Raw genomic sequence first — 21,938 nt, 5'->3', positions numbered from 1 at the left:
TCTTCTTTCAAAACTCTAAAAAGTTTCTCTAGTAAATTACTCTATAAGACATTTTTCTGGATCAAACAACACCTTTGTGCATCCTTCCATTTAAATGCAGATTCAGGTATGTGACAGGGTTATAATTTGGAAGGAAGGAGGATAAGAAGATACATGCTTTAATCAAAAGTAAATATGCTCTTTTAAGTTCTTGTAATTTTATTGCAAAAGAGTATCTACTGTTGAAAATATGAAATAGTTTTACTTTTCAGTAGAATAAGATGCATTATCAGCCAGGCTGAACTATTTAATTTGAAGTTATGAATTCTACTTTCCAAGGGAGCATTGTTAGAGTTCACCACATTGATATTTCTGCTCTCCAAGCTATGGTGGAATGCTTCATCTACCACTCCCTGACTCTTTTTCAATAGATATTGAGGCAGTAAGTACACCAAGGCTTTACACCTTCCTGAGATTTGACTATGGCCATACAATGACTTTTACCAGAGACTTTGGAAACGTTCTTTCCAGGCTTCTGGAACCTTGCCTTTCTCTTAGCAGTAACATTTGCTAGACGAATAAGAGGAAATGCAGGCTTTCATAACTGGCGATTCTTGAGAATAACAACAAAACAAAAAAAGCTGCTTTCCGTATGCCTGAATTAGTGTCTTTACACAAAAGCAGTTTCTAATTTCCATGTTATGGAAAGTCTGTGTCATAGATCAGGCCAGAGAGAGAGAACGAATCCTATGCTAAATATTGGCTGTGTTACAAGTAGTGTCTAAAGGATGCACAATCATTCAAGAAACTCGTTGAATTGATTGTTTCCTGCACAACAGACTGGGACTACTAATTCTTAATATATAGTACAATATAATAATTTTGCCAAGTTGCAAATAAAAATGATCTGAAATGTGGGTCCAGCAAGTTTATCTATCCTATGCCTCTAAACAATGCCATTATGTAGATATATTGCCCAACCATGTCTCATGTGTCTCACAGAAACCAGCTCAGATACTCTGATGCAGTGCAGCTATTTTGCTTTGTGCTAGCAGCAGTATCTGGGCATAGGGATGGTGTTCCCCATCACCTCAGGTATCCTGTAGTGGAATAGAGCTTATGTAGCAATTATTACACCACTCCCCTTTCACCCTCTCTGCTGAGAGTGTGGGATGCAGATTCCAGGCTACAGTATCAGTAGCTTGGGTCTCCTGGCAGCCAGTGCAACTTTAAGCAGCTCACAGGCTGCTCTAATTTATGCCAAGGCACTGGCTGGGCATCCAGCCAGCCCAAAGTCGGGGAAGCACAATGACTATCTTTGTACTCCCAGTCCCCTCATGAGTTGTATTGTGTACTATAGCCAACAATCTAAGCCATCATCTATAAGGGTGAGTGTATGTTTCAGTCCCCATGCCTTTTCGCACCTTGACATCTCTGCTGAAACTACTACCGACTGGTGCAAATTAGTACCAACTGTGATAATGATTTTACTTGATCTGCTAGGAACTGGACTGGGACCACCATCTCATTTTAGATAGGCCACCAAATTTTCTTCAGGTACTATAGAACTGGACTGGATTCAAATGAGCAAGCATAGTAGCATTTCATGAGGCAACAATTATATTTCTGCAAACAGCCTATCACACTACAGCTGGTTAATGAGATCTGGCTATCTGCCATGGAGGAACTAGAATGAGTCCATCACAATTGTTTCTGTCTGTCGCTTGTAAACTTTTCTAAGGTGTCTAAAGCATCCATTTTCTTCTCATTCCAGTACAAATCAGGAGAAACTCCAGCGTTAGTTACACCCATGTAAAATCAGTGAAAGAGGACAATCAGGCCCTTTGGTCTTAGTAAGTTTTTTAACTTCTTTAGTCCTAAGTAATGCACAAGTGATGAAAGGCTTCAGTACAAACAAGCAGACTATCTTAGGGTTTTCCATAGCACCTGTCAAGGTAGTGTCTAAGTCAGTGATTCTCAACCCACAGCCCCCGGGCCACTTGCAACCTGATCAGCACACCTGACATCCTCAGGGCCATTTAGGTTGTGTATATATATTGTGCGGATATGGCCCACATAACACAGAGAGAGCTACATCTGAGGCCCACAATGGTAAATAGGTAGAGAACCCCTGGTCTAAGTGCTCCTCAGATAAATCGAGTCTTCATGGTGAGGTACCCAGTCTGTTTCATGAGTCTTCTGCTCTTCTCCCTTCCACAGTAGATGAGGGTTTGTTTAGGGGTAGGTGTATGTATTTTTGTTTGCTTGTTCTTCACTTCCCCTTCCACCTGCAGGGAGGAAGACAGGATTCTTGTTGGAGAGGAGATATAAGAGGAGAAGGGGGACCAAAATTTGCTTAGCTACAAAATCTGTTAGCAGAAGGCGCTGAAGATGATGATTATTCTTCAGGAGTGCTTGAAGAGTTAAATAATTTCCTTTAAAAATCTTTTAAGTATTTTATCAATTATGTTTAAGGAGCGTAAGAGCTTGTTAACCTTTTACCAAATTTGATGAAGACTGTTATATCTAATCCTTTTCCCTGGGAATGAGTCCTCTGCAGCCCTCCCTTCCAAACAGCCCATTTCTCCTATTTACACCCTCCATTACTGAGGAATTTTTCATTGCAGTCACCACATTTTTGCCAGGACTGCCTTTTGAAGTCTATCAGGACTGCTTCTTAACCTGACAGGAAGCTAGTGTGAAGCAATGCAGAGAACCTCTCCCACTCCCCAAAGCTGAGCATGCTGTCTCCACAGCACTCTGAGCCTGTTCGGGGAGTCAGACTGGGTACATCTAATTTTGCTGTGCCATCTGTTCCTTTTTATATGGCGTTTGCTGAAGTTTTTCACCAATTGGCTGTTATCCATAATAGAGTGGCAGGTTGAAACATGCCGCCTTCTATTATCCCCTTGGGATAGGGGGAGGCTTCCCCAGCTACGAGACTCTTGATGTTTGGTAACACTTGTGCTGACAATGAGTGTTACCAATTTTTCAAATTGTTCAGAAAAATTGAAATATAATAAGACCTGAAGTGTTGTGAAAAAAAGATTCTAACAGGCTGATAGTTAGAGACAAGGTTCCCTGTTAGTTACTTGATTCCCTTGATAACTTGCAGTGGGAGGATCAATTCCTAAAAACAGCACTGACTGGAATGCAGTTAAGACTTCTTTGTTAATTAAATGGACAAAGGAGATTTGTGACATTTACATTGGTTGATGGTTTCTTTGTGGTAGATGAAGTCGCTTGCCGGATGGCTGATGTTGACATATTCAAGTTGATTTCCTTTGGTTTCCTGACTAGGAATGTAGCATAAGAATGTTGCTGCCTCAGATGTCTGCATGGGATAAGTTTCCATTGTATCTTAATTCACAATCTTTTGAATAACTTCTATATTGATTTGTGTGTGTATAAATGCAGAGATGCAAGGACTGAGATTTCCTTACATGTGTGGTATTCTTGGACACTCCACATGTATTTGCCTTTTTCAGTGCACAGATGGGATAGTCAATATCTGCCCTGCTTTAATTGAATAATTAATAGTAAATAGCTGATTTAGGAAGCATATTTTCTTTTCAATTCTAGTGGTGGTTACATTATCATTTCTGTTGAATGATGATGAGTCATGTATCTGCCTGCCAGCTTGACAAAACATAGCATAAGTAATATAATTAGGAAGGGAGCTTATCAAAACATTTGTGCACATTGGGCCAAATCCCAAGATGTGCTGAGCACCTATAGCTCCCATTGGAGTTGTTGGTAATTATGGGTGCTGAGAGCGGCTCAGTACAAATTTTAGGTTGTATAGTTTGTGTTTCATTGTTTACTTCAGGTTCCATTTGATGCAGAAAAAGTTTCTGCAAGTGGAGATAGCTTGAATATTAAAACTCTTCTCATCTGTAAATGTGACATTCTCCAAGATAATTTTCTTTTAATTTTGGGGTCAGGAGGGAGAGGGGTGTGCATGTGACTGATGTTCTTCTGCTTATCTGATTTTTGGGACCAGTTCTGATGGCACACAGGAGCACAATCAAAGGATGTTTTGCTTTCATCACAAAAGGAAGAAATAAGAGGATACAAATTCCAGACCAATTGGCAGGCCATATCCTTCATTCCCAGTGTTCATATGGTATCCAACTTTTAGTTGGATGTAATATTCCAAAAATGGGCTCCTTCCCTGAAACTTTATTGTATCTAGGGCTGTTGATTAATCGTAGTTAACTCATGCGATTAACTCAAAAAAATTACCTGTGATTAAAAAAATTTATTGTGATTAATCGCACTGTTAAACAATAGACTATCAATTGAAATTTTATTAAATATTTTGGATGTTTTTCTACATTTTTCAAATATATTGGTTTTTATTACAACACAATACAAAGTGTACTGTGCTCACTTTGTATTATCATTTTTATTACAAATATTTGCACTGTAAAAATGATAAAAGAAATAGAATTTTTCAATTCACCTCATACAAGTACTGTAATGCAATCTCTTTATCGTGAAAGTGTAACTTACAAATGTAGATTTTTTTTGTTGCTGTTACATAACTCCATTCAAAAACAAAACAGTTTAAAACTTTAGATCCTACAAGTCCACTCAGTCCTACATCTTGTTCAGCCAATTGCTAAGACAAACAAGTTTGTTTACATTTATGGGAGATAATGCTGAGTGCTTAGTGTTTACGATGTCACTTGAAAGTGAGAACAGGCATTCGCATGGCACTGTTGTAGCCGGCATCACAAGATTTTTACATGCCAGATGTGCTAATCTTGCGATGCCGGCTACAACAGTGCCATGTGAACGCCTGTTCTCACTTTCAGGTGACATTGTAAACAATACATGGGCAGCATTATCTCCTGCAAATTGTAACCAAACTTCTATGTCTGAGCGATTGGCTGAAGTAGGACTGAGTGGACTTGTAGGTTCTAAAGTTTTACATTATTTTATTTTTGAATGCAGTTATTTTTTTGTACATACACCTCTACCCTGATATAACGCAGCCCAATTTAACATGAATTCGGATATAACGTGGTAAGGCAGCACTCCGGGGGAGGGGAGGGCTGCACACTCTGGCAGATCAAAGCACGTTCGATAGGTTTCACCTATAACGCAGTAAGATTTTTTTTGGCTCCTGAGGACAGTGTTATATCAGGGTAGAGATGTAATTCTACATTTGTAAGTTCAACTTTTATTATAAAGCGATTGCGCTACAGTACTTGTATTAGGTTAATTGAAAAATGCAATTTCTTTTGTTTTTTACAGTGCAAATATTTGTAATAAAAAATAAATATGAAGTGAGCACTGTACACTTCGTATTCTGTGTTGTAATTAAAATAAATATATTTGAAAATGTATAAATCATCCAAAAATATTTAAATAAATGGTATTCTATTATTGTTTAACAGTGCAACTAATTGCGCGCTTAATTCTTTTGAATCGCTTGACAGTCCTAATTGTAACCTTTTTAAAAAAATTATTTAAAATTTAAATTGTGGTTACACCCTTTGCCCCCAAACACAATCAGGCCATGTTGTGCTAACAATAAATGCTGTATAAATATATGAGAAGACATAGTCATTGCACTAAAAAAAAATCTTAAAACTCAGAAGACAAAATACATGTGAGGAAGTGGGGGGTAGAGTACTCAAGCAAACTGATTGGGGTGATGCATAGTGTCTCTCATGGGATTTATGTTTCTACTTCATGCCTGACTGCTCTATTTTCCTTGTCTTTTCCTGTATTTTTTGGTGGGAGTTTTGATGCTTGCCTATTTATTTGTTCTGTTAATTTTAACTGTCTCTCATTTAATTTTATCTTATTTACTTTTTTATAGTTCTTTCTTCCTTTATTATTTGCCTGAGGTATTCTATTTAACGTTTCTGTACAGCACCAGTTAGTATAATGAGCATTTTATACAGCAATTAAGGGGACAGTCCCTCCCCTCAGCAGGTAATTAGCAGAGGCCCTGATTCTGGAAAGGCATCTGGCCCCACCCAAGCAGAATCCCCTTCATGTCTGGTGTGCATATAGGGATGTTTTAATTGCTTCCCTGCTTAAGGCTTAGTCTTGTTTTTGAAAACACGAGCAACTTATGTCAGTATAACTACGTCACTCTGGGGTGTGGATTTTTCACACCCCTGAGTGACACTTATACCGACCTAACTCCTGATGTAGATGGTGCCACGTCAAGTGAGGGCTTCTCCTGTTGACCTAGCTACCGCTTCTTGCAGAGGTGAAGTACCTATGCTGACAAGGAAGCCTGCCCATGGGTGTAGGTAGGGTTTTCTCTGAAACCCTACAGTGGTGCTGCTGCTGCATTGGTGTAGCTGCGCTGCTGCCACCCTTTAAATGTAGACAAGCCCTTACTGTAGACAAGCAAGTATTAGGGCTATACCTGGTGTGTGTGTTGTATTACCACGGGTGCTATATATACATTCAGCATAACACAAGTGGTTAAAATGTTGAGGGAGTCAAAGGCCACGAGAAGTTACTTATTCTAAGATGAGATTTTCTTTTTGGCCCATTAAGGAATTTAAAACCAAGTCATGTCCTAGAACGGCATGTTCATCCAAAGAGATTGGTTTTGTACATTTAATCATTTTGACTGGTCATCCCCATCAACTGGCACAGACTGCTGCATTGTAGACTGATGAGTCTACATTAGGAAGCATGCCATTAGTAAGAACGAAGAGATTTATTTTTGTAGATCAAATATGTATGTTACTTCAGATGTTCTTTCTTACCAACTGCATTTTTAAAAGCAGAGCTTCCATTCTGAAGTTTGTCCATTTCTTTTTTCCTCTTGTGTTGTTATATATAGGGAAAGCTACTGTATTATCTCCTCCCCCAAAATGACCTGACTACAAGCAGAGAGCATTTACAAATGAAAACAAATTGATTCTTCTCCCTTTCATCATGTGTAACTCTCTAAACTGTGGTGGGTTTTTGTTTTGTTTTTTCTTCAAATGCAGATTTTAGCAATGTGCCTGATGTCACCGCAGGTCTGAAGAGGAGCAGTACTGATGGCACTTTGGACCAAGTGCCACACAGGCAGAAGGCTGACCCACCTTTCAGGGTAAGAGCATATCCTAGACATAGTGATAACAAACAAATAAATTGGAATCATTTTAAGATGACACTCTGCAGCTTGCAGAAAATGGGGGTTGGTTATATGCCAGTTTATTTATATATTTTCTTCTTAGTAAATGAATTTATTGCTTGTGACCCCAAAGGACTAATAGTATTAGCTTGAGGCTAGCCTTGACCTGTAACATCCCTGGGGCATAGCTGTTGTATCTCTAATGGTATTGCCACGTGGACAAATGGGAATAAGGCAGAGTTCACCAAATTCATCTTTGCAAGTCACCTAGAGGTGGGGTTTGAGCCTAAGGCTAAAGAGAAGATAACTTAGCATGTTAATCACTGCACCGTCTATGCCTCCTAAATTGGTTAGCTGTTCTCTAAATGTCTCTTAGGCCTGGTCTACACTACGAGTTTAAACCGGTTTTAGGAGCGTTAAACCTATTTAACGCCACACCCGTCCACACTAAGAGGCTCTTTATATCGATATAAAGGGCTCTTTAAACTGGTTTCTGTACTCTTCCCCAACGAGAGGAGTAGCGCTAATATCGGTATTACCATATCGGATTAGGGTTAGTGTGGCCGCAAATCGACGGTATTGGCCTCCGGGCGGTATCCCACAGTGCACCACTGACCACTCTGGACAGCAATCAGAACTCTGATGCAGTGGCCAGGTAGACAGGAAAAGCCCCGCAAACTTTTGAATATCATTTCCTGTTTGCCCAGCGTGGAGCTCCGATCAGCACGGGTGGCGATGCAGTCTGAAATCAAAATCCAAAAAGAGCTCCAGCATGGACCGTACGGATGTGATCACTGTATGGGCAGGCAAATCTGTTCTATCAGAGCCCCGTTACAGAAGACGAAACTCCAAAGCATTTTTTAAAAATCTCCAGACAGAGGCCACAGCAGGGACTCAGCACGCTGCTGCGTGACAAACGTAACGGAAAGCCAAAGAATCAAATGGATGCTCATGGAGGGAGGGAGGGGGGACTGAGGACTCAAGCTATCCCACAGTTCCTGCAGTCTCCGAAAAGCATTTGCATTCTTGGCTGAGCAACCAATGCCTGTAGTGTCAAACACATTGTCCGCGGTGGCTCAGGGCATAGCTCGTCAATTTACCCCCCTCACCTACCCCCAGAAGTAAAAGGGAAAAAAATCCTCTCTTGACTCTTTTAAATGTCACCCTATGTTTACTGAATGCTGCTGATAGACGCGATGCTGCAGCAGTCAACGGCAGCATCCTCGCCCCCCCCTCAAGAGTGGCTGATGATACAATATGGCTGATATCCATCATCATCATCAGCCTTGTGGCAGATGGTGCAGTGCAAAAGGACTGGTATCCGTCCTCATCATCAGCCTGTGAGTGCTCCTGGCTGACCTCCGGTGAGGTTGGCTGGGGGCGCCTGGGTAAAAAACTCCTGATCAATCCCAGTAGATGGTACAGTACAGCTGGTAACCATCTTCATCATAGCAACAGGAGGCTGAGCTCCATCAGCCCCTGCCTTTCATGTGTAAAGAAAAGATTCTGTTCTGCCTGGACTATCATAGCAGCGGGATACCGGGCTCCTCTCCCCCACACTGCTTAATGTCCTGTCTGGACTATCATAGCAGCTGGAGGCTGCCTTCCCCTCATATCTCACTAACAAGTCACTGTTTCTTATTCCTGCATTCTTTATTACTTCATCACACAAATTGGGGACACTGCAATGGTAGCCCAGGAAGGCTGGGGGAGGAGGGAATCAACAGGTGGGGTTGTTGCAGGGGCACCCCCTGTGAATGGCATACAGCTCATCATTTCTGCGGGATCTGACACGGAGCGGCTGTGCTCTCTAGTTCTCTGATACACTGGTTCTCTAGTACACTTGCCCCATATTCTAGGCATGACTGATTCTATTTTTAGATACCATAAAGGAGGGATTGACTTGGGGAGTCATTCCCATTTTTGTCTTTTGTGCCCCCGGCCGATCTCAGCCAGGGGCACCTATGACAGCAGCAGATGGTGCAGCACAAAAGGACTGGTAACCGTCATCTCATTGCCAATTTACAATGGCATGGTAGATGGTACAGAACGGCTGATAACCATCTCTGCTATCATGCAAAAGCAAATGAATGCTGCTGTGTAGTGCTGCTGAATTGCCTCTGTCAGCGGCATCTAGTACACATACGGTGACAGTGACAAGAGGCAAAACAGGCTCCATGGTTACCATGCTATGGCGTCTGCCAGGGCAATCCAGGGGAAAAGGGTGCGAAATGCTTGTCTGCCGTTGCTTCCCCGGAGGAAGGAGTGACTGACGACATTTACCCAGAACCACCCGTGACAATGATTTTTGCCCCATCAGGCACTGGGATCTCAACCCAGAATTCCAAGGGGCGGAGGAGACTGTGGGAACTATGGGATAGCTACGGAATAGCTACCCACAGTGCAACGCTCTAGAAATCGATGCTAGCCTCGGACCGTGGACGCACACCACCGAATTAATGTGCTTAGTGTGGCTGCGTGCACTCGATTTTATACAATCTGTTTTACTAAACCGGTTTATGTAAAATTGGAATAATCCCGTAGTGTAGACGTACCCTTAGCATTCTTATTCTTTGTGCTGCTGTTCCAAATAGTTTTATGACTTTTTAGGGTTGAGGTGACCATAGCAACAGTTACTTAAGCCACTGTAGAAGAGGCCACTAGTTCTAAGTGCCTCCTTTTTTTTTTTTTTTTGGCTGCCCAGCCAAAAGGGATACGAGGGGCCTGATTTTTAGAATCATAGACTTTAAGGTCAGAACGGACCATTATGATCATCTTGTCTGACCTCCTGCACAACGCAGGCCACAGAATCTCACCCACCCACTCCTGTAACAAACCTCTAACCTATGTCTGAGCTATTGAAGTCCTCAAATCATGGTTTAAAGACTGGTGCAGCGAATCCTCTAGCAAGTGACCCATGCCCCACGCTGCAGAGAATGGCAGAGACCCCCGGGGGGGTTTCGCCTATCTGCTCTGGAGGAAAATTCCTTCCCAACCCCAGATATGGCGATCAGCTAACCCTGAGCATGTGGGCAGGACTCACCAGCCAAACACCCAGGAAAGAATTCTCTGTAGTAACTCAGATCCCATCCCATCTAACATCCCATCACAGGCCATTGGGTACATTTACCGCTAATAGTCAAAGATCAGTTAATTGCCAAAATTAGGCTATCCCATCATACCATCCCCTCCATAAACTTATCAAGCTTAGTCTTGAAGCCAGACATGTCTTTTGCCCCCATGGCTCCCCTTGGAAGGCTGTTCCAGAACTTTAGTCCTCCGATGATTAGAAACCTTCGTCTGATTTCAAGTCTAAACTTCCTGATGGCCAGTTGATACCCATTTGTTCTTGTGTCCACATTGGTACTGAGCTTAAATAATTCCTCTCCCTCCCTGGTATTTATCCCTCTGATATATTTATAGAGATCAATCATATCTCCCCTCAGCCTTCTTTTGGTTAGGCTAAACAAGCCAAGCTCTTTGAGTCTCCTTTCATAAGACTGGTTTTCCATTCCTTGGATCATCCTAGTAGCCTGTCTCTGAACCTGTTCCAGTTTGAATTCATCCTTCTTAAACATGGGAGACCAGAACTGCACACAGTATTCCAAATGAGGTCTCACCGGTGCCTTGTATAACGGTACTAAGGCTTGAGCCATCAAGGTTCATGAAACCTGGGTCTGGATTTGCCCCTTAAAACGCATTGTTGCTTCACTTGGGGCAATGTGAAGGTGCACTATCCTGCTAGGAGTGTTGAGATACATTGTGCTTTGGGGATCAAAGCAACTGCTATGTCTTTTTTGTGAAGATTTATTGTATGCTGCTGTCTGAATCCAGCTTTCATGCCTATCTAGGAGAGGCGAGGCTCTTGCCCTGGGCGCCGATAGTCTGATGCAGTCTTCTACTCAGGGGAGGCTCTTTGTGCCCCTCTCCCACTTCTCCTTGCATACCCATCCACTGTAATCTTACCCAAGGAGTGTGTGTGAGAGGAGGGAGAACAACAGTTCAGGAATAGTGCAGAGAGACGTGCAAATCAGATCACAGTCTGCTTGAAGGAAAACATTTTTGTACTTTTGCTTTGCAAGAAACGTTTAGCTGCCAACAGGAAAGGAACAGACTTGTTTGTCAAAATCATTCCTGATGTCTTTTTAAAATATGCCAGAAAATGGGAAATTAAAGAGAGTTCAGCAGGATACTGATACACAGAGAACAATTCATTTATAGCAGTTATTGGATGGGATAAGCTACTGAGAGCTTCTAAATTATGTACCACTGCTATTTCCAAAAGAACTAGAAGGGATCAGACAGGTTTGCTGCCTGGTGACTCTTTCCTAAAATCTCTACCAGTTATACTGGTGCATAATGTGTTGTTATTTCCCGGACCATATTGCAGTTGGGCTCTTTGATTGGAATACAGTAATGCTAACGTTATTTTTAAGAGTTAACGGAAGGTGTCCTGGCTTTCTAGATGCTGTTGAAAAAATGGTTTGGCAATCAGATGATCAGTTTGATTTGATGAACCACAGCTGTAACGAGTCTTTGACAGCCCTACAATTTCTGCAAATGGTTTTTAATTGATTGCCTTCTTTTGGTTGGAGGGTACCTATTACTGTCACAGCTCTTTGTACGACCCTGTCGATGTTTCTAATGCATGTAGGATTTTTAAAGACAGCAAGTTAGAAAGTAGCCTCATTGTGCACGTTTGATGATTGGGAACAAAAAGAAGTGGTTTCTGGTTTTTGTTTAGAACTGTTCACCATATGAACAATAGGCACTCCTAATAAAAGCTAGTAGAAGAAAATAGTGCAACCTCCGAAGGTGTAGTATCTGCTTTTGTTTTGTTTTTTTCTTTGTCTCGCATGTCTATGTATGCTAGTTTGATGCATTTATATGGAAGTACAGTTGTAAGGATATTTCAGTATTATGTAATGTTACAGAAGTGTGGGGGTGAGAGGAGGCTACATATGCGAGTACAGCATTGTGAAGAAGACATTGGTGGTGGTAGGTGGTTCTGAACATATCTTGGAACAGGCAGTTTGGGGTTATTTTATTGGTGTGGGGGTGCGCGCGCACGCGCGTGTGTGTGTGTGTGTGTGTGTGTGAGAGAGAGAGATGTTCGTTTCCCAACAGACAACAGCTGTAGATGTAATCACTTGTTTTGTGGAAGCAGAATCCTTTGAACTTTCGTTGAATTTTTCCTAAAACAGGTAAGTAAACAAAAAACAATCTTAACGAAGCTAAACTCTTAATACAAATCTGTATGTTTGCTTATTAGATTTTATATTTGTACTTTTTGGGTTTTTTATTTTTCATTATATAGCCTCTTTCCTGTAACAACCTTAAGGATAATCTTTGCTGAGAATGCACTGAAGAGAGCATCCAAATGAATTTCATAGGTGCATACTAATTTGGGGCAAGAACATCTTTTGTCCTAGGGGTACTACATTGACACTAACAATCTTTCATTCATTGTTTTCATCCAGGAGACAGATGAATGAACTGAAGTAGTTTTATGTCTGTCCGTCAGTCTAAAAATTAATTCATGAGATAACAGGAAGATAAAGAGTTACTTAGTTACAGAAAATTAAACTTCTTGATAAGCTCTAAGAAATTATATAAAATAAGTAGACACTTAAATCCATCTGTTCTTGGCAATTCTGTAGTTTTGGCAGTTTTCCTTTCTCTGAGATGCCCAGTTTATACCTTTCTTAATAACTGCTCCCTACCCCCATACATACACTTTTTTTTTTTTACAATAAATGTTACACTTTTAACATATTCCATGTTAATACGTTTTCAAACTGTTAAAATACTGTTTAAGTGGCAGTGGTATGTAACGTTGGCAATTGTTGTTTCTCCAATATGTAGGCGTATTGTTGACAGAAGAATAGAAGACCTTGAAAAATCTAGGGATGCAGCATGATTGCTGATTCAATTAGATTTAGTTGTGTTTAATCGCTCTGAGGTCTAATTTCTTGTGCTCATGGTGTTCATTGAAATGCTGATATATTGACAATTGCCAAGGATCAAGTCCTTCATACATTAAAGTAACATAAGCTGCATTTTGTATTCAGTGCCTTATGTATAGTTACTTTTATTTTTATTCATAGGACATAATTTATGAAAAATGTTTTCTGTAAACTACGGTTTATATTAACAGTGCAATTGCTAACTTGCCTATCTTTACTGTGTATTTTTGGTAGATTCTTTTAATGCATTACACTTATTTATTTAATTTAATTTAATTTTATTTTAAAGAGAACTAATGTTACCAAAGAAGGCACTCCTACTCTAAGGCTTTCTTGTAAGACTAATGTAATCTGACTTTCAGCTGCTCTAATTCTTTTGAGCATTATCAGAGAAAAGTGCTTCTCGAAACAAATTAAATTTGAACAAAAAAAGGAAATACCTTAATGTAAACATTCTCTCTCTCTCTCTCTCTCTCTCTCTCTCTCTCTCTCATATTAGATATGTGTGTCTGTGAGAGTAGGGGAGAGAGATGTTTTCAGACCAGAGATTTACCAGATAATACTAAAAAAAGATTAGTTTACAGTAGATATTAGTCACTCTTCTTTAAAGACATATTTTTTCCTTAGACTGGTTGCATGTCTCCAGCTTGGCAAAATAGTTCACAAAATAGTTAATAATGCAAAGCATTTGAAATAACTTCAGTGTGTTCAAAGCTGAATATTAAAGTTCTTATAAAAAGAATGGTTATTTTCCCATATTTACAAAATCTGTAGAAAAAATAGATAGTTGATACTTTGTTATAATAGTAGTAATAGTGGAATGAATGCAATAATTCAGAGTAATATATGCCAACCTCTTCAAAAACTGTTAAATGAAATAGAGTATATTTAGAAGATCATATTTTGTGTTTCTGACTAGCTGAATAAAAATCAATGATAGTGGTATTTCAGGTTCTCAAGTATTATGAATAATTTGATGTACCTTTTCAAAGGGCAGATCAGAATGAGTTGTGTAAAGCAGAAATGTGATCAGAGCAGTTGTCCTTCTTTCACTTTCTTTAGAAGAAAAACACTACAAATGCCTTCTTAGCTTTTGCAGAATGGTCCATCTGGTGCTGAAATTGTATTTATTCAGAACATGATGGATGTATTTCTTAGGCCACTTGAAAGAAACCATTTCAGACACATTAAATTATGGGCAGGCAAATGTTTGGAAGGTTTGAAAAAAAAATGCATGTCCATTTTGGACTGTTTCGGGGAGGGGGGAGGGTTATTTACCAAAGATAAGTGAACTTGCAAATTTCATAGTGATCATGAGCAGTTGATATTTTCATTAACTCTGCCTGTAGGCAAGCTCCTGCACATTTCCAAACAAGTTAGGAGACAACAGTTATTGGCCCCCATACATTGAGAATCCAGGTTTGTCCTACTGCTTCCACATGGGAGGAACCCAACAGCTATATTTTCAGAATATCAGAAGACTAGAAGTGCGCACCTGCTGTGCATGCTCAGTATGCAATTTGTAAATACACCTAACTTTGGCAAAAACAAGCTTTTCTTTTTTTCTTTTGGTCCCAAAACTATCCAAAATGTGCCTGCAGTAATGCACCTAATTTGCATATACAGTTACTTTGAATGGCTGTGTAAATTTTGTGCATATTTATGCTAATGACCACTAATGCATCTGACCATTTGCACATGCAAATAAACAATTTGTACATGTAATCTCAGTAAACATCTTTACCAATCAGGCATATGAGTCCTTGCACAAAGTGCACACAGCCCTAAACCTCTGAGACTTTGAAAATATGGCTCTTTAGTAGGATATGTTAAAAGGCAGAATTTGAGCTGTGTCAAACTGTTACCTTTTAACAGTGATCCTCACAACCCATTTCTTCAACAGATATGCACTTGGAGAGAGACGAGTCTGTGGATATGGACACACACACACACAGAGCCTTCTCATACATCTTTCCATTGCTTGGCTAAGCCATGTTAAAAAGTCAGATGGCTGGCTCTTGCTAGTGAATTTAGTGCTAATGCCAAAGTTTGGATGGATGACTCTGGAGGCTTAAATCCTTTATTAGAGAATAGGTAAAACACAGGCAGCAGCAACACAAACTTGTGTAAAAGATGCAACCAATGAATGCCTGAAAACATTTGAAATAGTCACTTCCTGTATTAGAAAAGGAAACCCTGCATTGGGGTCAGCACTTGAAAGGTTTGTTTAATATTCCATTGGTTCAGTATGGCTATTCCTATAATAAAAAGTCACTTTGCATTTTATAAATTTTGCTGCGCATCCATGTGGTGGTGGACATTTTGTAGCCCTTGTTGTTCACCTGGACCAGCCAAGAGGGACAGTCTTCAGAGCAGAGGGAATCCCTTATCTCTCTACTGAGACTGCCTAAACATGGTGTTGAAACTTCTTCACTCAGAACTGTACTAACACCATCAAATTCTTTCAGAGACACAATGTTGTTAGATGGTGAAAATTCTGTCACTGTCCATTTAGCCCAGATTCAAACCTAGATGAAGACTTCTGAACCCCATTCCCAATGCCCTGGCCCATCCAGTTCCCCCATAAACACGTTTTTTAAAATGGAATGTGTTGTTTGTTATGGAGGCAGGCACAGTAGTTGCCATGGAATTGTGGAGCGTCAGGAGAATGGAGTGTGATTTTATTAATTTCCTCAGCAAGAAATTAATAAAATCATGTAATGAATGCCGAAAGCATGAGAGTCATTTTACCGTCTAAGGGAAGGCACATGGCTATTGGGAATGGCGCATACATTAACCTATTTTCCAGCAATTAGTGTATGAGCAGGTTATCCACAAAGACGCTTACTATGCATAAGTACAGGTGCTCATTATGGCATAATAAATGATGACCTCTCTGCTGTTGCTGCCAATACTTGTAAACTGGTGCCATCCAGTTATGCTGTTGAGGACACTTATCCAGTAGAAACCAGACAGAGGCCACTAATTGAATTTGTGTATATAAGCTATGGAAGGATTTGCTTTTAATCGGTAAATGTTAGTAACTGTCAATTTTTCCCTCCACCAAAAGCTGAATAGAATATTCAGAGAAGGAAAGTAATTTTTTTTTAAAACGTGTCGTGTATAAAACATACATGTGATCAGTACAGATATGCCCTTTGATTTCATCCAGGATGTGGATGTGTGGTAGTGTGCATACATTTTTCAGGCATCTGATTGCTTCCAGAGCAGAAGTGCTCATGGATCAGGATAAATACTCTCTTATCCTGACATCCCAAAAATGTCCCCAGAAGAATACTGATCTTAAAATAAAAATGGGAAAAGGGCAAGCGAGGTGCGGGGGAAGACAGTTTTGTGCAGCAAAGCTTGTAAAACTCCTGGCTGGCAAATCCCATTATGCTGAACATATGAACAATTGGCATTAATTCAAATTGAAAGAAAATCAAACCGAGATGACCCAGGCTTCAACAGAGGCATGTCTAGAGGAATTAAATAATAGAAGGAAGAAGCCACTAGCTGTCCACACATCCTGGCACACATTTTATGCATTGAGGTAGTTCCTGTAAATGTTGTTCATGAGTACAGCTTCTTATTAACTCTTCTTTGCAATTGCCCAGGCAGTGCATGCATGCCCAGCATGTCATTAATTGCAAGAGAAATAGCTGTCTGAAGCTTTTGATCACCATCAATAAGACATTCAGGATTTTTTGTATGGTGAACAATTTCCTTTAGTAATTGGTAAGACCCCAGAACTAGTGGAGCAACCAGCAATTAATATCCTTACTCTGTTCTAACAAGGGAAAAAAAACAGCAGTGAACATAATTCTCTTGAAATCATGTGTTGTTCTTCAGTGCAATGTGGGCATCATGCCAGTATGGAATCAAGATGTATTGCGAGAAGACAAGCTGACATGGGGAAACAGTGTGTCTATCATCATCGGTTTTGCTTGGTTCAGTTGTGCCTTGCAGCCATAGCTCTGCACTGAAAGCAGTACACAGCCCCACTGGGAACTCTGAAAGCTACTGTACTACATTTCCAGATGGCACAGCATGTGCTGATCCCAACCAGCTTTGCTGGCTGGTGCATAATGGAGTTGGAGCCATGGCTCTACCACCACCCTGCTACTTTTGGGGTCAGATAGCATTTCTAGTAAGCCAGGGGTGAAATCCTGGCCCCACTGAGGTCAATGGGAGTTTTGCTGTTGACTACAGTGGAGCCAGGATTTTGCCTTACATGTTCAAGGGAGGACTGCAGTTGTGTCTGACACCCAGACAAGGTCCTAACACTTGGCCTCCAATATGCATGAACTACTTAGTAAAGGACTTTCTAGAAGTGTATCAACATCTGTTGCAAATCCCAGACATTTCCTGTCGGTTGTGTGTAGCATTGATCATGCAGCTCAACCAAAATGAGTAAGAACCATGATGATGAATTTGTAGTTCATTTTCCAGTTGTTCAAGCATGCCAAAAAGAAAAGTAGATAATTTAAAAAGCGTTTGTGAGCAAGTGTGTGAACTCGTGACTCCTTCTGTGTGCTATCAGGCTGGTTTTTCTGGCTTGAAGTAGTAGCAGTCCTCCGGACACACTGACAATGAGTTTCTCGCTATTGAAATTGGTGCAGATAGGGTGACCAGATGTCCTGATTTTATAGGGACAGTCCCGATTTTTTTTTTCTTGTATAGGCTCCTATTACCCCCCACCCCGTCCCGATTTTTCACATTTGCTGGCTGGTCACCCTAGGAGCAGACAACTCAAAGGAAGAAAACAAATCTATCTCTGATGTTTGCATGTGAGGGAAATTGGTGAGAGCCACATTGAACTGTATCTTTCCTCTCTGCTACTCTGGGAAAAATCCCCCAGATTTACATGTAGACAAAAAAGGAAGCACGATAGCAGCACCAATATAGTGCATCAAACACTAGTCTGCAATGTTTGTGATAGACTCTGGGAACTAAATTCTCTTTGCCAGCTACAGAGTACTGGATTCATTCTTCAAGGATGAGATGTCACTTAGTTCTAGTAACAATAACATTCTGCACATTTTTGGCTTGTAAGGCAGAAGCATTTAAGTACAATTTTGTCATTTCCCTGGCTCTTGATGCGCTCGGCAAGGACAGCCTAACAGCAATTGAACACTGGAGATGGAAGCACAGTTGTTGTGCACTGCATGCAGGCACAACACCAATGATATCCGAGTCCAGGGAGAGAATCATTCCAGCCAAGTGACACATCCTGGTGTGTCTCGTTGAATTGCGACATGGGACAAAATGAGGAGCTGTCCATAATGAGGACATAATATCAGATAGAGAGCTGCAAAGCCATGTGGAGAGCTGGAGAAAGGAATGAGTCTCTGGGAGCCATAATCCCTACATGAGTGGCCAAGTGCTCCTTAGGAAATAGCTGGTAAGGCTATGGCTGTGTCTTCTCCTTAAGCCATCCCACCTCCTCTGAGGTACACCAAGGGAGCAAGCCCTTCATTCTTCTATGTGCAGGGACTGCAAGTATGATAGGTCTTTTTGCAGGCCATATGATGGCAGGGAGAGTACATGTACCCCATCAACTTATGCAGCTGTCACAATATTGTCCTTAAAGAACTTTCAAGAGAAAGAGTAATCTGCTGATCGTAGACGAAAATCAGTAGTTCAGCACCTATGTAAAAGGAAGATGAAGGATGATTAAAAATTATACAGTCAGAAATCAATAGCTTGAAGAGCTTACCCTCTCTCCCTTCCCCCACGTGAGGGACAGAATCTGTTCTCAGTCACTCGAGGGCAAGCCCAGGAGGCTTCCATATGTTAACTGGTGTTACCAGTAACAGAATGTGGCTACCTCCATACCTTGTAAATGTTGCAGGGAAGCAGGATATTTCCCTCCAATCAATTTCTGATTATTTTGTTTGGAAACCACATCATCCTCGCATAGGGTTTGATTTCATTGATTCCATTGAATTCAGTGGGTTTTGGATCAGTCTTTTAAATTTTATCTCAGGTTTTTGCTGTCACCATAATTGCTTCTTTTTAATGTTTCAGCTGTAGTCTGTGCGTTAATGGGAACAAATATATGGAGAATACCTATCTCATAGAACTGAAAGGGGCCCTGAAAGGACATCGAGTCCAGCCCCCTGCCTTCACTAGCAGGACCAAGTACTGATTTTGCCCCAGATCCCTAGGTGATCTCACAACCCTGGGTTTACCATCTCTGTCTCTAAAGAATATGAATGGCAAAGCTAAGATATTTTTGTAAAGAAGGAGTGTAACTGGAAAGGGTTAAAATCTCAATGGTTACCATAGTTTCTCATTCAGCGACTAAGAAAAATTTCTTGAATACAGAACAAAGCTCTGTGCATGTGTGTGTATGAACATTTAGAAGAAAGAATTCAGTATTTTGTGATGCTTCAAGATATTTTAACTGAAATGTTAATTAATATCAAATATTGTGATCGTTATTGATTTTTTAAATGTCTAGACTTAAAATTCTTAATTTTGTCAATTAAACTTTGAACAAGTAACAGTATCTAAAGATATTTTTAAAACATTTGCTGCGAAGTGAAAATATTTAAGTTGACAATCGGAAATAATGGTTCACGTTATCCATCAAATTCTTGAGAAATAAAAGACCAAATCCCTCACACCCTATGTGCAGATGTGTAGATCAAGTGAATCAAGCCTGAAACAGTAATACCTAGGGATTTGTGATCAGTTCATATTACAGAACCTGAAACCTACCCTAAATCAGGGTGGGTGCAGTTTAACGTTGTATGTGCAGACTTCAACCCAGGTTCGCAAATGGTTCAGGTGTATGTTATAAATGCAGCTAGCCCTTGCCCTCTCCATAATGGATCACTGCCTCCTCTAATCCAAAAGTATGTTCCGGGGGGAACAGGATTCACCCTCTACCCTCATGTAATAAGGAGGGGAAAACAGGAAATGCATTCTTTAGCAGCGGCTTAGCAAATGGGCTCAGGAACAACGATGTCCCATAATTCTTAGCATACTATCCAGGGAAGCTCTGGAGTTCCCTAGGAACAGCATGCTGGGGAAGAAAAGCCCTCCATACCTAGCTTGTGATTGCTATGGAATCCCAGGGTTTCCCTAGCCAAAATGCCTACTCATTATAAGGTGTCTCATTGCCACTGTTCTCATTTATAGAACTGCCATAGCATGAAAGTTCCCAGATTCCTCTGTACTATAGAATATAACATTTTGTGTGTGTGTGTGTGTGTGTATTTTAGAAGGGATATAAATCCTCGTTTTGGAGCATGAGCTTTTGTGGGTGAATACCCACTTTGTTGGAAGTGGGTATTCACCCACGAAAGCTCATGCTCCAAAACATCTGTTAGTCTATAAGGTGCCACAGGACTCTTTGCTGCTTTTACAGATCCAGACTAACATGGCTACCCCTCTGATATATAAATCCTCGTGATTCAAGCTACAAGCTAATAACAAACTGAGTGGAAGTTGTTTAAGAAGAAACTCCCCTGTTAGGCAGATTATTCCATAATTGCCCACAACAGGGATTTCTTGCATCTTCCTCTGAAACATCTGACGCTAGTCACTGTTAAACACACACAATGTTAGGTAAATTACTGGTCTGATCCAGCTTGGCATGGCAGTTTTTATGTTCATTTCTAGTTACCTAGCTTTCTGTCAGTGGTATGAAAGATGGCAAACATCTGTCCCTACAGGGAATCTGCACATTACTTACAGCAAAAAGGAACATACATATTTCTGTTAATCTTAAAATAACTTTTTCCAAGGTGGTTCATTATTTTATGTGTAGATTTTGATGATGAATTTTTTGTGGGGGACAGAACTTGTCTGGTTATCACATTACTAAAAGAAAAAATAATTTAAGGGTTTGTTTTGTCATTTTTCACTTTTTTGCTCTATCCAGCTCCTAGAAGGGAGCTGGAAATATTACTAAAACAGTTGCATTTAATTTTTTAAATGAATACATTTTTTGAAAATCCGGTTAATTGGTGACATCATTTATCTGGCATGTGGCTAGCTAATAATCCAGACTTAATTAGCAAGTCTGGGAAAGAATACCCTCCTAATACGGAATTAAAGCAATCATCATTGTTCTTTAATCAAGAATAAAGATATTTCTGAACCTAGGGTTTAGCACACTGTTTTCAATCATGCTGTATGAATTGAGTTCTTTTTAACACTGATCCACTGAGGAAAACAGATTTTTTAATTGCCATAATTTGTGTTGATGCAGAAAAAAAACAGAGGAACAATCCCTCTTTCCATATAATTGCACCTTAGTGAAGGTGATGCTGAAAACATAGCTTGCTTGATTCTCAAAGCATTAAGATCCCATAGACATTACCATGGATAAGGGGGTTGAAACATTGCTCGATCCTTTGAAAAACATCCCCATCATTGTAACAACTAGATAGTGTCCTTTGGTTGAATCTCCCCACTTTTGGCACTCCAGTGCACCTCATGTCTTGCCATCATCTAAGGACAGACATGATCAATTAGCAGGACAGGAGATGGGTACTACCTACATGCCCTCAAAATGTTCAACAGTACTTAATAGTATGTCAGGGATTAAATGGTCATTGGTTTGTTGACAGGCAGCCACCCTGCAACAGGGCCTTACAAAAAGGTTAATCCTGAACTACCAGCTGGGAGTAATAAACTGAGAAGAGGTGGAGGGAAGTTGCAATAATTAAGAGAGCTAAATTATTCCCTTGAAGCAGGTAGAAGCAGTGTGCATGTATCCAAGGGCAATATTTGGCATAGTTTGGGTTGAAAATGAAGGTCCATGGGTACTATATTGGGATAGGGAGAGGAAAGTGTAGCATTTAAGGGCCCACTCGTGTCAGATGCTGAGCATCTCCTCAGTGGTGCTGAGTGCCTCTACAGCAGTGGGCCCCAAAAGT

The 21,938-nt window shown here is 40.5% G+C and overlaps 1 protein-coding gene across 13 annotated transcripts in view; it reads left to right on the top strand.

The window, feature by feature from the left end:
- Positions 1–21,938, top strand: part of TIAM2 (TIAM Rac1 associated GEF 2) — a 260,221-nt gene that overhangs the window by 204,547 nt on the left and 33,736 nt on the right. For 12 of the 13 annotated variants that reach the window (XM_039528198.1, XM_039528204.1, XM_039528196.1 and 9 more), the window contains one exon: positions 6,951–7,054. In XM_039528198.1, the coding sequence (XP_039384132.1) occupies positions 6,951–7,054 (104 nt within the window). Of the gene's footprint in view, positions 1–2,382; positions 2,402–6,950; positions 7,055–21,938 lie in introns of those variants that run through there. The other variant, XM_039528206.1, reaches the window with a different exon arrangement.

Source organism: Mauremys reevesii, linkage group 3 (genome assembly GCF_016161935.1).
Source record: "Mauremys reevesii isolate NIE-2019 linkage group 3, ASM1616193v1, whole genome shotgun sequence".
Taxonomy (NCBI): Eukaryota; Metazoa; Chordata; order Testudines; family Geoemydidae; genus Mauremys; species Mauremys reevesii.
Note: the sequence above shows the minus strand (reverse complement) of the source record. Positions and strands in the feature narration are given on the sequence as shown.